The sequence below is a fragment of the Bos mutus genome, chromosome 19 (assembly GCF_027580195.1).
Source record: "Bos mutus isolate GX-2022 chromosome 19, NWIPB_WYAK_1.1, whole genome shotgun sequence".
Lineage (NCBI taxonomy): Eukaryota > Metazoa > Chordata > Mammalia > Artiodactyla > Bovidae > Bos > Bos mutus.
Window position 1 is genome coordinate 15,134,873 of NC_091635.1, and position 16,532 is coordinate 15,151,404.

General features: G+C 51.3%; 1 protein-coding gene across 3 annotated transcripts in view; it reads right to left on the reverse strand.

Annotated features, from left to right (window-relative positions):
* The window catches only part of PIK3R6 (phosphoinositide-3-kinase regulatory subunit 6), a 49,606-nt gene that overhangs the window by 9,115 nt on the left and 23,959 nt on the right, over window positions 1–16,532 (reverse strand). For all 3 annotated transcript variants that reach the window (XM_070389473.1, XM_070389472.1, XM_005907547.3), the window contains exons 9-15: window positions 9,165–9,330; window positions 6,913–6,999; window positions 5,294–5,717; window positions 4,878–4,956; window positions 4,074–4,196; window positions 2,123–2,233; window positions 230–320 (exon numbers count right to left, since the gene is read on the reverse strand). In XM_070389473.1, the coding sequence (XP_070245574.1) occupies window positions 230–320; window positions 2,123–2,233; window positions 4,074–4,196; window positions 4,878–4,956; window positions 5,294–5,717; window positions 6,913–6,999; window positions 9,165–9,330 (1,081 nt within the window). The remainder of the gene's footprint in view (window positions 1–229; window positions 321–2,122; window positions 2,234–4,073; window positions 4,197–4,877; window positions 4,957–5,293; window positions 5,718–6,912; window positions 7,000–9,164; window positions 9,331–16,532) is intronic.

Below are 16,532 nucleotides of genomic sequence, written 5' to 3' on the forward strand. Positions count from 1 at the left end.
AGGCCTAGGTGACGCCACATCTGTTCCAGAGCGGAAAAGCTGCATCTCAGGGGGGGCCAGGCTGCCCTTAGGGCTGGGAAAGCCTGCAGGGGACAGGGCACCCTGGTATTCAGCAGTGGTGGGAAGGAAGGGGTGGGATGGGGCTGTGAGAGGTGGGAGGACTTTCTGGAAGTGGGCCTTGAGGAAGCTGAGTCAGCTGAGCTTTGGGAAAGGGGAGACAGATGCTCACCTTTGGGGAACTTGGAGTCTTGGATCTTGACCTTGAGCTCGGTGAGGAAAATGTCCTCGGCAGGGTCTTGGCTCAGATCACCAGAGAAGATCTGGAGGGAGGTTGGCGGGGGGGCAGGGAGGCTGGGGGAGGTCGTCCCTGCCAGGGGCAGCTCCCAGTAACCCCCACAGCCCAGGATGTTTTTAAAATATTTACTTATTTATTATTTATTTGGCTGCACTGGGTCTTAGTTGCAGCATGTGGGATCTAATTCCCTGACCAGGGATCGAACTCAGGCCCCCTGAGTGGAGTCTTAACCACTGGACCAGCAGGGAAGTCCCAGGATGTGGGATTTTGGGCCTCCCACCACTGTCCTGGAATCTTCCATGTGCCGACCGCCTTGCCATCATCTTCCCCCATCAATCGTTTAATATATTTTTCTACTCATTTGAATTCTCACAAAAACCCTGTGATGAAGATTACTTTCCCCATTTTAAAGATGGGGAAAATGGGGCTTCCCTGGTGGCTCAGTGGTAAAGAATTTGCCTGCCAATGCCAAAGACATAGGTTTGATCCCTGGTCTGGGAAGATCCCACATGCCACAGAGCAACTAAGCCTGTGTGCCACAACTACTGAGCCTGAGCTCTAGAGCCCACGAGCCATCACTATTGAGCCCATGCATCCTAGAGCCTGTGCTCTGCAAAAAGAGAAGCCACCATGGTGAGGTGCCTGCAAACTGCAGCTAGAGATCACTGCAGCTCAAGAAAAGCCAGCACAGCTACAAAGACCCAGCACAGCCTATAAATAAATAAGTTAATTAATTTTTTTAAAAAGTGGGGAGGGAGACTTCCCTGGTGGTCCAGGGGTTAAGAGTCCACCTTGCAGGGCAGGGGACATGAGTTCAATTCCTGGTCAGGGAACCAAGATCCCACATGCCTCATAGTAACTAAGCCTGTATGCTCTGGAGGTGCAAGTGGAGAGCCCATGTGCCACAAGCCAATGCAGCCAATAAATAAAAATAAATATTAAAAAAAAAAGGTGGGGAGAATCAATGTCAGGGAGGTGAAGGTAGCTGTGATCATACAGTGAGCATGCAGAGGTACCAGGAGGTGAGCCATGAACTTCTCAGTACCTCACACTGCCTCTAACTCTATACCCACTGCACACAGCCAGTCCCACACTGACGCATCCTCTGATACACACACAAACACACACACTTTACTGTGCTACTAGCAGGGGATCAAGATGAACAAAGTATAGTCTCATCTCAGGGGACTCAGAGTCTTGGTGGGGCGGCACTGGCATCTGCAGGTACATGACAAAGTGGCAGTGAGGTGCCAGAGTGCGGCCCAGAGCATCGCAGGAACACCCAGGAGAAGCACTTGATTGTGTAATGGGGTGAGCAGAGCAGAGGTGAGGGCAGTTGCTGCAAGAGGTGAGGTTGGCAAGGATGATGGGGAGGATGGAAGGACAGAGAGTCCTTCCGCATGAACTTGAGGTGTTAGAAGTTAATGATTATCTTACTTATCCGGAGAGGAAGAATATAAAGTTAACAGCCAAGAATGTCTGGATGGGGGACTTCTCTGTGGTCCAGTGGTTAAGAACCCATCTTGCAATGCAGAGGACACGGGTTCGTTCCCTGGTCGGGAAACTAAGATCCCACATGCCGAGGAGCAACTAAGCCCATGGGCCACAACTTAGAGGGTCTGTGAACTGCAACGAAAGATCCTGTGTGCAGCAAGGAAGACCCGACATGGCCAAAGAAATAAAATAAATATATAAATATAGGGAAAAAAAAAGAACGTCTGGATGAGTTTATGACTTGCATCCTGGTCCCCCGTTTCCCCGGAGCCAGGGGTCCTGGAGTCCAACAGGCTGCCATGGTCTCATTGGAGCCCCAGGTGGGAAGCTTACCTTGACCGTGTAGATCTGGAAATAGACGGGCTGGGTGCCCATGCGAACATAGTAGGTGATGGCATCCAGGATGAAGGGGTCTACGGTCTGGGATGTGTCCAGGGAGAGAGGCTGTGAGGGAGGGAGGGAGACTGTCTTCAGCCAGCCCCCTCCACACTGCTATGGGACCTGCCACTTTCTTAACAGAGAAATTCCAAAACCCCCTCGTGCTCCCTGCCCTGCACTAACCTCGTTGTTTCTTCAGCGCTGTCCAAGCCTTTCCTGCCAGCTGATTTCTACCCTTAATCAAAAGGGTCCATCCAGCACCCCAGTGTTCATAACAGCACTATTTACAATAGTCAAGACATGGAAGCAACCTAAATGTCCATCAACAGATGAATGGATAAAGCAGATGTGGCACATGTATACAATGGAATATTACTCAGCCACAAAGAAGGATGAAATGATGCCACTGACAACAACATGGATGGACCTTGAGATTATCACACTAAAGGAAGTATGTCAGACAAAGACAAATATCATATGATGTTACTTACATGTGGAATCTAAAAAAAATAATACAGATGAAAATGGAACACCAATCCTGAGGGAAATAAAGACTTTAAGAAGTGAAGAGTTATACCACACCCCCAGAGGGTAACTTAATGTGCTAAAGAAGTTCATTCTCCAAAATTCAATCAAAATCTCAATGGGATTAAAAATAAAACTTGACAGGCATTCCCTGGCTGTCCAGTGACTAGGACTCTGTGCTTCCACTGCCGGGGGCGTGGGTTCAATTCCTGGTTGGGGAACTAAGATCCCAATGCCTTGCAGTGTGGCAAAAGAAAAGAAAAGAAAAACCCAAAAACAAACAAACTCAACAATGGAATTCTAAAATTTATATGGAAAGATAAATAAACATAGTCTGAAAAGTTTTGCAAAAGAAGAATAATGGGGTGAATGTATCATGCCAGATACGAAAATATAAAAGTGCAAATTTATACAGAAATGAACAGATCACTGAGAAAGAATAAACTCCAGCATATGTAAGAATTTTAATAAATGACAAAAGTGGCATTTCAAGCTGATAGTATACCCAATAAATAGCTTTACAACAATAGCCTAAACACTTGGAAAAAATAAAATTACATAATGAAATTAATTGCAGACAGTTTATCTAAATGCAAAAAAATAGATGCTAAAAGTGTTAGAGTAAATTATCAGTGAATTTAATCTTGGGATGGAGAAGGTCTTTCAAAGCATGGCTGCAAAGGCAGAAACCATAAAGGATAAACATATTTGAAATTCTGTAGGTCAAAACAAACTCCACTTCTGACAAGACTGAAATGAAAAAAGTGGGTAAAACATGTCTGCGGCACATATGACAGAAGGGCTTTCAAATCAGTGAAAGATGAGCCCCTTCCCTGCCTGTCCTCACCACTGCCTGGGGCTGGGGACAGTCGCGATGGCTTGTGGCTCAGAGAACATGCTTTGGAATGAAGCTGCCTTATTCCGAGTGGGACTCATCCTGTGACTCTGGGCAAGAGACCTAATCTCTTTGTGCCTCCGCTGCTTGATCTGTAAAATGACGACAGCACCAGTAGACAGACACGCGTACCCAGCTGGTAGGGCTGCAGGTGGGAGCGCTTAGAACAGTGCCTGGCGCGGAGCCGTGCTCAGGACCGCTAACTGTTGCAACCGTTGCAAAGCGGCCCAGGAAACTCACAAGTTTCCAATGAGAAGCATATCATTGGCCCACACCCTTTAATAACGAATAAAGAATGTTTCCCTTGTCCTCTCCACACAGTGGGCCTGTCCAAACAGGAAGGTGCCTGGTACAGAGTAAATTCTAGCCACTAGCTCCTTACGGCCCCTCTTCTGCCTTATCCCTCGTGGGGCCCCTTGGGGCTGACTCTTGAGGTCGAAATTCAAGAAAACGCCCCCACCTCCACCACTACCCCTCATCCCCTACCATCTCTGCCAGCTTGTGGATGGTGGGGCACAGGCTGTTGACGATGCCCTCGTACCATGGGTCCGCGCGGCCCAGGAACGCGGCCAGCTCTCCCAGCTCCGAACGCCTGGATGCCGCAGACGTCTGCGAACAAGGGGACAGGGTCGGCGGGTCAGGGCCTCTCTGGCACTTTCTTCCTGCTCAGTGGGGGGTGGGTCCCCACGTGCCGGTCCTAGACAAACTAGCTTTGGGAATGGGTCAAATTATTCAAGCTCTTGGGGCCTGGATTTCTGCACCATGTGAAGACGGGTCTCATACCTGAGGTGAAGCTGGAACCCCCCTTCCCAAGGATGTCTGCCAGGGACACTGAAAAACGGTCATTAGCCTTAAAGGGGAGAGACAAGCAGTGCCTTGAATTTAAGGATCCCCTGTCAGAAGCAGAGTGGGCGATAGAAAGGAAATATTGCCAGTGCGGCTTCATCTCCCCCTAGGAAGGGGTAGGGGTGTGTGTGTGTGTGTGTGTGTGTGTGTGTGTGTGTGTGTAAGAGAGGCCCTCCTGTTTGAGCATCAGCCATGGTATTGTGGGATCATGGGCAGGCTGCCACAGTGAAAAGGCACCTCTGCCACCCCTAGGGCCCATGTCTGTGGCTTCTGGGACAGAAGCCCTCCAGGTCTTGCCCAGCTCCGCATCCTAAGGAAGACTGACCCCAGTTCTTCCTCCTGACACCCTCGAACCCTTCCCCAGGGCTCACCCCCCAACCCTGCCGTCCACCCCTTCCCCTAGGTCCCCCCCTCTCCCAACTGCCCACCCCCCGAGTCCAGCACCTCGGGAGCCAGCAGGGGGATGTAGTAGAGCTGCAGGCTGAGTCGGGGGGTGAGGCAGAACCTCTGGGTCTCTCGCTTCCTGGCAGAGGGAGCAGAACGCAGGCATGAGCAGGGGTTTGGGCTTCCCACAGACTTGGTTCCACCTCCTGGCTCTGTTACTTAATATCTTTTTGACTCTGGGCAATTGACCTGCTCACTCTTGAGCCTCTGCCTTCTCATCTGTAGAATGGGTGCAGTAAAGCAGGGAGCATGGTGCTCCATGGTGGCTGGGTGTGGGGTTTGGGGGAACACAGTGTACCACCGCCCCCCATTCCACCCTGGTCTCGGCCTCCCCCAGCCCATTTCTCCATCCTTCATCAGCCCAGGCCAGGCCCACTTTTGTCCCGACCGTCCCCAGCCGCCCTCTGGGGCCCTACCTGAGGTTGCGGTAGGCCCGGGCCAGGCGCCCCAGCATCCTGTCATCCCCCAGCACCAGTACCCGCGCTGTGTGCAGCCGGGAGACGCCAGGCAGCAGCTCCCCATCCCCGCTGGGTCTGCCGGTCCTCCGGTGCAGCCCTGGGGGCCCATCCCAGCTGCCGGGCATCACGATGTCCGCGGGCCACACCCGCTTCTTGATGCCCCCTTTGCGCTGCAGCCCGGCTCGCTCTGCCTCGGGGCTGCCAGGTGCCAGCAGCTCGTCAGCCCCCAGAGGAAGGTCCCGCTCGATGCCACTGTCAGTGGACAGCATGGATGCCCGGGCCAACTCCCAGTCTGGCAGGAGGCCCTGAAGATCCAAGGCCTCCAAGTCTGCACTGAGGCGCAGCTGGGTTTGCGGGCGCAGGAAGAGCACCAGTTCCTTCCCTGGGACATAAGACCAAGGGGACTGTCAGGATGGAGACGGGACACCAGGCTGGGTGGGCCTCACCCACGAGGCTGGTGGTTCCATGTTTCCCACACACTTGTTAGCTGAACAGAAGCCCCATGAGATGCTTCGAGAAGGAACAGAGGTTATGTAGCAAACAGAGACTGAGAACCCCACATACTCATACCACAAGTAAACATCTTAAAGGCTCTGAGAAGTCCTGCTGCAAAGACATCACTTAAAAGGTTCTGAGAAGTCCTGCCGCAAAGACATCGGCTAACGCACTGCCTCTGAACTCTGGAGCCCTCTTCCGGTGGGCTCACGAGCACCCTCCCGCGCTCCTACTCCCCTGCAGCTTCCCCCGGGACACAGACAACAGAGCATCAGCTCCTGGAGAGGCCTCCGGGCTTTTCCAATCGCCTTTCATTTTGTTGCTCGTGAGGAAACTGAGGGCCCTAGGGCACTGAGCCCGTCTAGGGTGACCCAGCGCATGAAGGGTTGTGTGGACCTGGAATTTGGTTCACCAGCCTGGCACTGCCCACCACAACCTGCCCCTCTGACTTCCCCCTTCCTTGAGAAGAGCAGGGCCTTGGGGGGAAGGGGGACCGACACCAGCATGGAGCGGAAGTGTGGGCCCCCTCCTGCTCCAGGAACCACAGCTTTCTTTGGTGCCTGCCTCCTTCTTAGGGCATGCACTGTCTACTGGCATCAACATGGTGTGTGGAACTTTCTGGACACACGTGACCAGAGGCTAATGCACGGGGCTGCTCTGACACAGAGAAAATGCTTTTCAGATTCTGCAGACAACTCAAGGGGCAAGGAGCACACACACAGACACACACAACAGATACATAGACACACGGAGACAACACAGACACACACACACAAACAGACATACAAAGATGCACACAGGCACACACAACAGATGCACAAGCAGACACTCAGAGATAACACAGACACATACACAGATGCACACAGACACACAAAGACACACACAGGCACACACAGGCATGAACACACACACAGACACATGACAGATATACACAGAGACAGATACACACACAGTGCACACACAGACACACAAAGACACCAGCACGAGAGACACACACATGAACACACAGATGCACACACAGACGCACACGCATATCCCCCATTATTTCCAGCCCGCTCCCCGTGGAGGTCCAAGGCACTTACAGAGCTGCTCCTCGTCAGTCCACAGGTGGAAGGTGATGCGGGGGCTGGGCAGAGGGACACTCAGCGGCTCGTCCTGGAGGGAGTCACCTGAAGGAAGGAGCAGGCTGTGGAGACCACGGAGGAGAGGGTTGTGGGAGTCTTCTCTGCCCCGCTCCCGCCCCCAGTCAGGGGGCCCAGAGGAAATGGCAGAGACCCGCTCCCTCCCATGTCTGGCCTTGCTGAGTTCCCCTGCCTCTCTGCCACCATCAGCTCATCGGAGCTAACACCCCTGGTCAACCCAAGCACGCCTAGCGGCTCCTGCTTCCTGCAAACTTCCTAGCTGGAAACGTAGGACCCTTCTCAAGCCAGCCCACTTTATCCTTCCCAACCCTTTCTCCCGCTGTTGGCCCCTCCCACTGCGGTCCCACCCCCAGCCCCGCTGCCACCACGCTGCCCTTCCCACTGTCCACGAGCAGACCAGGGGGAGAGGCCTCTGGATTTCTCAGGGTCTTCTCTAGCAGCTTGGGTGCAATAGATGCTCCATTAACGTTTGCTCCTGTAGGGGATGTTACGGACTCATGGCCAAGTACTAAGTGCAGTGGGAAGCCTGCATCCAGGGATGAGATCAGGGCCAGCTGATCTCCACTCCTCCGTCCAGAAGCTTCCTGACACTCCAGCCCTGGGAGTCATTCCCTCCCCAGACCTTATTGGCTGCACACTGGGCACACCTAACGGGCAGCCTTCGGGTTTAACTTCCCCAGAGCACGGCTCCCTCCAGAACGAGGCCGCAGCTTCCTCAGGGGAGAGCAACCCACGTTCATGGAACACTTACTACTGTTCTCACCTCGCTTGTCATCTCACCAGGTCCTACCAGCGACCCAGGGTCACAGGGAATAATATCTGCACTACAGAGGAGGAATCAGTGGCACAGAGAGGTTAAGTAACTGGCCTGAGGTCAGACAAGAAGGGCAGAGCCAGAATTTAAATCCAGGCAGTCTGGCTCCACAGTCCATGCTTTTACCCATGATGTGGTGCCCATAACCACTGTCCTATGCTGCCCCCTAGAAACAAGGGATCAACGGGGGTGCTGGCTGGTCAGTAAGATGTGCTGGGCAAGTCTGGGTGGGAAGCAGGTGTCTGGATATGGCAGAGATGGTGGGGACAGTCCAGACAGGTTTTGTCCTGCCAATGCAGAGTTACCTCTGAGTTAGCATGTGGTACCCGAGAAGAGCAAAGCCAGGTTTGCTCCAGAGTTTGGCCCAGCTTTGGGACTGGGCATAGGGTTGGGTGGGTGGGGAGCTTTATGAATAGGCATTTCCATGTGGTAATCAGAAGCATACAGAATACTTATTTTTTTGCTGCATTGAGAGGTATGTGGGGTTTTAGTACCCTGAACAGGAATTGAACCTGTGACCTCTGCATGGGAAGCACATTGGTTATTATAATATACTGATGGGCTTCCCTGGTGGCTCAAATGGTAAAAAAAATTCCCCTGTAATGCAGGAGACCTGGGTTCGATCCCTGGGTCATGAAGATCCCCTGGAGAAGGGAATGACTACCCACTTCAGTATTCCTGCCTGGAGAATTTCATAGAGGAGCCTGGTGGGCTACAGTCCAGGGAGTTGCAGAGTCAGACATGACTGAGCAACTAACACCACACACCTAAGAACCAGACAGCCTGTGTTTGAATCTCAGTTCAGCTACTTAGGAGGTAGGTGACCGTGGGCAAGATTTATAGCCTCTTTCTAACTCAGTTTTCTCATCTGTAAAATGGAGATAATGCTTTCTATTTCATAAGTAATTTACTGTGAGGATTAATTGATTTAATCTATGCAAACTGTTTCAAGGGCTTCCCTTGTAGCTAAGTCGGTAAAGAATCTGCCCGCAATGCAGGAGACCCAGGTTCAATCCCTGGGTCAGGAAGATCCTCTGGAGAAGGAAATGGCAACCCACTTCAGTATTCTAGCGTCCATGGGGTCGCTGGAGTTGGACAAGTCATAGAATCTAAACCACCATGTAAACTGCTGAGAACAGCAATTGGGGTGTAGGGAGGTGCCCAGTAGGTGTCAGCTGTTATCATGACCAAATTACCCACTTTCATATTAACCCAAGACCTTCAAGTTCTTGAGCATCCTCAGGCCCTAGGCTCCTGGAAGCTGCTGTGTATCCCACCCCAGCTTCAGCCACACTGGCCCACTCCCGGCTGGTTTAGAGTTGCTCTTTGGCGCCCCCTGCAGGTGCCCGAATCGCAGCTCACCGCGCCTGCCTCTTACCGCCGCAGCGCCCCCTGGCGGCGACCGCCGGCCCCAGCAGCGAGCAGTAAATCTCCTCCAGCCTCTCCAGGTGGCCCTCTCGGCTAGGGCTGGGCTCTCTGGCCATCTGCTCCACTGCTGTCACCACGGCGTGGAAATAGCCCTCCAGGGCGGGGCGGGAGCTGGCCTGCCGAGAAGGAGCATCAGAGGTTGAGCCTTGGCCCAGCACCTCCCGCCCCTGCTCCGCCCAGTCCGCAGGTGCACCCAAGGCCTTGTGGCACCTCCCCTCTGCCCCGGACACCGGGAGGAGATTCCCCAGGATAGCTTCTGCTCCCCACATCCAGGGACCCGCTGTTGCCTGATGCTCTCTGCAACTGGGGGGAGGGGCTCCCCTCGGCCCCTCATTTCCTGTTGTGGGGGGATGGCTGGCGACCAGGAACCCAGGGGGGCAGGGATGACACTGACGCCCACCCTGCTCGGAATGTCACCAAGCATCTGGATCACTGTTCTGCCGTCACTAGGATGTAAATTCCAGGAAGGTGGCAGTTTTGTCTGTTTCGTTTACAGCTCCCCAAGCCCTATTACATCTGCTGGCACAGTAGGTGCTCAATACATCACTTGCTGCATATTTCCTAAACATCTGTCACTCCTATACTGTCTTGACATACCACCTATAATCATTACTTTTCTTTAAATCGGTGCACTTTTTCTTTGGTTCAAAATTATATCAAAAGGAAACTTTATATTGCTGCTCTAAGTAAAAATGCTACAGTCACTTCTCATAAATAGAAAATAAGTAAGCTGAATATTGGAGAAGGAAATGGCAACCCACTCCAGTGTTCTTGCCTAGAGAATCCCAGGGACAGGGGAGCCTGGTGGGCTGCCGTCTATGGGGTCACACAGAGTCGGACACGACTGAAGCGACTTAGCAGCAGCAGCAAGCTGAATACATTAGTCACAAGTGTTAAGCACTCTGTCTTGTCTGACTCTTTGCGACCCTATGGACTGTACCCAGCCAGGCTCCTCTGTCCATGGGATTCTTCAGGCGAGAATCATGGAGTGGGTTGCCATTCTCTTCTCCAGGGGATCTTCCTGACCCAGGGGTCGAACCCGGCTTTCCTGCATTGCAAGCAGACTCTTTACCATCTGAGCCACCAGGGAATGATCACAAAGCTCTGTTATTAAATTCTAGCCAGGTACTATGGGTTGCCAAGGCTTTAGAGCTGGAAGCTTGCTTTCTCTTTTGAAAAAGGTAGATTAGCGAGTGCTAAAGAGCTGAAGGGGAGGACTTCCCTGCCAGTCCAGTGGTTAGGACTTCACCTTCCAAAGCAGGCGGTGTGGTTCCATCTCTGGTTGGGGAGCTATGATTCCACATGCCTCGGGGTGAGAAAACCAGAACATAAAACTGAAGCAATAGTGTAACAAATTAAATAAAGACTTTAAAAATGGCCCACATCAAAAAAATTCTTTAAAAGCAAAAAAAGAGGCTAAGGGTAAAGCACCAGAGCCTTCCCCCTTAATAGAAACAGGTTTTGAAAGAGTTCCTCCCTCTTTGAAAGAGCAGCACCACGCTCTCCAGCACCGCAGGCTCCGTCTCCAGGGGTACAGTCCTGCCGCCCTGACCTGACAACCACCCTGGATCACCATTCTCAGGCTGTGTCCTACTCCCTACTCCCCACCTAATCCCAGCTCATCACTGAGGATGCGGGACCCAAAGAAGCGACACAGGTGGGCACTGCAGGACTTGTTCTCTCTTCCGTGCTAGGGGTCTGCTGAGCAAAGTCTTAACTTCCTGGGCTCAGGGACAGAGGGTCATTCTGACTATTGAGGGTTCCAATAAATTCCTGCTGAATGATCAACTGAGTGAACACAAGTGATGACAGGGACAAGGAATCAGAGCTGGAAGGGACCTTGGGGACCATCTCATCTTGTTGCTTCATCTTACAAATTGATTATAAGTGAATTAATTAAATATTTACCAAGTACCCACTAGGTGCCAGGCACTGTTCTAAGTTCCAGGGTACAGTAGTAAACAAAACATAAAAATCCCTGCCTTGGGGACTTCCCTGGTGGTCCAGTGGCTAAGACTCCAAGCTCTCAATACAGCAGGCCTAGGTTCGATCCCTGGTCTGAGAACTAGATCCCGTTTGTGGCAACTAAGACCCGGTACAGCCAAACAAATATTTTAAAAATTCCTGTCTCCATGTAGCTTATACTGAAAGTGAAAGCTTATAGCGAAAGTGTTAGTCTCTCGGTCGTGTCCAGCTCTTTGTGACCCCATGGACTGTGTAGCCTGCCAGGCTCCTCTGTCTATGGAATTCTCCAGGCAAGACTGGAGTGGGCTGCCATTTCCTTTTCTAGGGGATCCTCTCAACCCAGGGATCGAACCTGGGTCTCCTGCATTGCAGGCTTATTCTTTACCATCTGAGCCACCTGGGAAGCCCAGCTTATATTATAGTGCATCTCTTCGTATGTGAGCATGAGTGGGGGTGGGGAAATAATAAACAAAATTAGTGAAATGTACAGTATGATAAATAACAGTAATGGGAATAAAACAGGGAGTGGATGCGAAATCTGGGGGAGGGCTGAAGTTTTAGATAGTGTGACCAGAGGAGCCTCAGTGAACGGTAACTTCTGAGTAAAGGCGTAAAGGAAGTGAAGGATCGAGCCTTGTGGATACCTGCCACGGGGCAGCCCCACCTGGACACCCGTCTCCAGCAGGCAGAACACGGTGCAGTGTGTCAGAGAGACAGACTGTCGTCCCAAGCTGACCTTCAAGCCTAGAGGCCTTGTCAGCTGACTCTGTGGACATGCGGGGAGACCAGTCTACTTCCCCCACTCCCTACCTGAGGGTTGGACCAGGCCCTTCGCAGACAGGATGTGGTCTGCTGGCCAGATATGGCCTAGCCACCAGACTGTGGTTGGCTGGGCCACCTCTCCCAGGCCCCACTTGTCCTCCAGCCAGCAGGTATGACTGGACATGGGATCCCTACAGCTTCTCCAGGAGCAGAATTCCAGGTAAGGAGGCTGGGGTCTCAGGGAGTGGGCCGTCCCAGGCCAGGCCTCAGTCTGGGTGCACCCAGAATGGGTGGGGGGTCCCAGGGGGCCCTTGAGGACCCCTTAACTCCAAGCTTCTCAGGGTCTCTAACTTCAGATTGATGATGCAGTCCCTATGTCTCTTCTGGCACTTCTTTGGCCCCTCCCCCCATTCTCTATTCCTTAAAATGGACACTCAGATAAAGTGAGGGAGAGGGCATAACAGGCTGACTGTGCTTAAAAAAAACACAGCTTTCATTTTCAGCATTTTTTTTTTTTCTGTAGCAAAATAGTGCAGGCACCCATTAATTCCAGCTCTGAACCCCACTCCATTCTTGACCGGGCACCTCCCAATCCTTCCCCATCTCGATGCCCTCAGACTCTGCCCAGCCTCACTCCTAAGCCAATTATCCCTGAGCCCCAGGCGCATCTGATTCAGTCATGGAGTGAGGCCTGAGATGCTCTATTGATTGCATCACTGAGAAACAAAAGCCAATGTTCTTATGTTCGGGAACCATTGGCTGAAACAACACGCCTTGGCCAGGCAGGATGAGACCTGCTTGCCTAAGTGGTCTCACAGCAGGAGGTCCCAATAAAACTAACCGGGAGAATTCAGGAGAGGCCAAAACAGGGTAGAGACAACCAACCTCCCAGAATCGTCTGCACTGGGGTCCATCTTGGCTGAGAGATGCGTGTGCCACCAGGAAGGACCCTGAGTCAGACTATGGGCCAATCAAGCTGACTGGCCAGAAACAACCCCAAAACTAACCCCTCACCACAAAACCTTAGACTGCGAGCCACATGGCAGAGCAGTCCTCCTGGGTTCCCTTACCCTACTGCTCTCTACCTGGTGCCTTCCCAATAGTCTCTTGCTTGGTAAGCTTGTGTGTCTCCTTGGACTACTCATTTCCCAGCGTTGGACAAGAGTCCACTCTTGGACCCTGGAAGGGATCCCGCTTCCTGCAACACTGACGTATCTGACATTGTTGTGTCAAAATGGCGACTTGACCACGGCCTGTTTGGTGACCAGAAACCATCTGCAGAGCCGCAGGTGGCCGCACGGGGACTGCCGGGTCAGCTGATGAACTCTGGTCAGGAAGGCTGGTCAGTGTTCCCCTCCCCTCTCCCCGAGAGCCATGGCTGAGTGCAGGGAGACAGGACAGCAGCCCACAGTAGGGGCCTTCGGTGTCTGTGCTAAAACCAGCCTGGGGAGACTTTCTTGGTGGTCTAGTGGCTAAAAGCCACCCCCACTAGGGGGTCTGGGCTCAATTTCTGGCCAGGGAAGTAGATCCCACATGCCACAACTAAAATCCAGCATAGCTAAATAAATAAATCTGGGGCTTAGGTACAAGTTGGGGGTGCATTCCTCCATCATGTGGCTGTGTGCAGTGAATCCCCAAAAGGACTGTTACAGAAAGAGAGACGTCCAGATGGTGAGGTGGGAGGAGTGAGTCGAGAGCCCTCAGCGGGTCCAAGCAGTGGGCAACCACAAAGGAATGGTGTGGATGGTGCTTTTAGAGAAAAGGTGACAGAAAGCAGCCGACACAGTTTAAGGTTTATTTCAAATCCTAAAAGGTGATGCTGTGAAAGTGCTGCACTCAATATGCCAGCAAATTTGAAAAACCCAGCAGTGGCCACAGGACTGGCAAAGGTCAGTTTTCATTCCAATCCCAAGGAAAGGCATTGCCAAAGAAAGTTCAAACGACTGCACAACTGAACTCATCTCACATGCTAGCGTAGTAATGCTCAAAATTCTCCAAGCCAGGTTTCAACAGTATGCGTACTGAGAACTTCCAGACCTTCAAGCTGGATTTAGAAAAGGCAGAGGAACCAGAGATCAAATTGCCAACATTCGTTGGATCATAGAAAAAGAAAGAGAATTCCAGAAAAACATCTACTTCTCCTTCATTGACTATGCTAAAGCCTTTGACTGTGTGGATCACAACAAACTGTGGAAAATTCTGAAAGAGATGGGAATACCAGACCACCTGACCTGCCTCCTGAGAAATCTGTATGCAGGTCAAGAAGCAACAGTTAGAACTGGACATGGAACAACAGACTGGTTCCAAATTGGGAAAGGAGTACGTCAAGGCTGTATATTGTCACCCTGCTTATTTAACTTATATGCAAAGTACATCATGAGAAATGCCAAGCTGGATGAAGCACAAGCTGGAATCAAGTTTGCCAGGAGAAATATAAATAACCTCAGATATGCAGATGATACGACCCTTATGGCAGAAAGTGAAGAAGAACTAAAGAGCCTCTTGATGGACATGAAAGAGGAGAGTGGAAAAGTTGGGTTAAAACTCAACATTCAGAAAACTAAGATCATGGCATCTGGTCCCATTACTTCATGGAAAATAGATGGGGAAACAGTGGAAACAGTGACAGACTTTTTTTGGGGGGGGCTCCAAAATCACTGCAGATGGTGACTGCAGCTACTACATTAAAAGACACTTGCTCCTTGGAAGAAAAGCTATGACCAACCAAGACAGCATACTAAAAAGCAGAGATATTACTTTACCAACAAAGGTCTGTCTAGTCAAAGCTAGGGTTTTTTCCAGTAATCATGTATGGATGTGAGAGTTGAACCATAAAGAAAGCTGAGTGCTGAAGAATGGATACTTTTGAACTATGGTATTGGAGAAGACTCTTGAGAGTCCCTTGGACTGCAAGGAGATCAAACCAGTCAATACTGAAACAAATCAACACTGATTATTTATTGGAAGGACTGATGTTGAAGCTGAAGCTCCAATACTTTGGCCACCTGATGTGAAGAACTGACTCCTTAGAACAGACCCTGATACTGGGAAAGACTGAAGGCAGGAGGAAAAGGGGACAACAGAGGATGAGATGATTGGATGGCATCACTGACTTGATGGACATGACTTTGAGCAAGCTCCGGGAGCTGGTGATGGACAGGGAGGCCTGGTGTGCTGCAGCCCATGGGGTCGCAAAGAGTCAGACATGACTGAACTGAACACAAAAGACACGCATCAAAGGAAGGATCAAAGATGTAGGGCTCAGGATACGGAGAATGGAACACAAGAGGAGGAAGAGTAATGCCTCCAGTGTGTTTTGACGGGCAAAGAAAGAACAGACACCCACTTCCTGGGGCAGGACAAGCAGAGGATCGTGGACCCCTCAAGGGCAACCCCTCTTCTGGAGTCAGCCCCTCCTGCAGCGGCAGCACTGCACCACAGAGCCACCCGCCAATCCACCTTCCCCAGGGGCGGCACCTTGCCCCACCCTGTGCAGACTCCGACTGGCCCTTCTGGCATCCTCCCCTGCCCAAGAAATCCAGCACCTGGGGCCACCCTGGCCAGAGAATGTCTATCTGCTGTGGTCTTGGCTGTGGATAGGGGCTGAGGCTGAGTCAGAGAGAAAAGCTAGTGAACAGTGAAAGTAAAAGTCGCTCAGTCGTTTCTGACTCTTTGTGACTCCATGGAATTCTTTAGGCCAGAATACTGGAGTAGGTAGCCTGTCCCTCCTCCAGGGGATCTTCCCAACCCAGGAATCGAACTGGGGTCTCCTGCATTGCAGGCGGATTCTTTACCAACTGAGCTGTCAGAGAGGCAGAGTCAGAAAGGAAAGCTAGGAAACAAACTAAATGCCCACAAGAAGAACAAGGGACTAGTTAAACCAGTTAAAGGAATGACAGCATGTTCACGAGAGGGAATTCTCTGCCCCATTAGAAGCACAGCTTTCCAAGGAAAACATTTCCATATGGCATATTTCAGTGATGGGGGAGGGGTGGGGCTGGAAGGCAACCAAACACAGGCTTGAAGTCAGATAGACCTGGGTTCACATCCAGGCAGAGCCACTTCTTATCTGTGTCACCGCAGGGAGGTGATTGGCTTCTCTGTGCCTCTGTTTTGATAAGTACATCCATTTCACAGTGTAGTAGTGTTTTAAGGTGACACATGTAAAATGTCTACATGGTACCTGGAACCCAAGAGACGTTCAACAAACTGGTTCTGGGATTCCCTTGGTGGGCGAGTGGCTAAGATTCTTTTACTCCCAAAGCAGGGAGCCTGGGTTCCATCCCTGGTCAGAGAACTAGATCCCACATGCCCCGACTAGAAGATCCCGTGTGCTGCAGCTAAGACCCAATGCAGCCAAATAAATAAATATTTTTGAAAAAAAAAGTGGTTTTTATGATGGCCACCATCATTATTATTCATGAAATATACCAAATGTTAATTGCTAACATGACTGAGTAGAGGGGTGCGAGTGATTTTTATTTTCTTTCTTGGCTCATCTGCATTTTTTTCCCCAATTTTCCTTAGTGAATGTGTATTTATGTTTGGCTTAAGGGGGAAAAGGTGGTACGGACAGAGGAGAACGGATGTG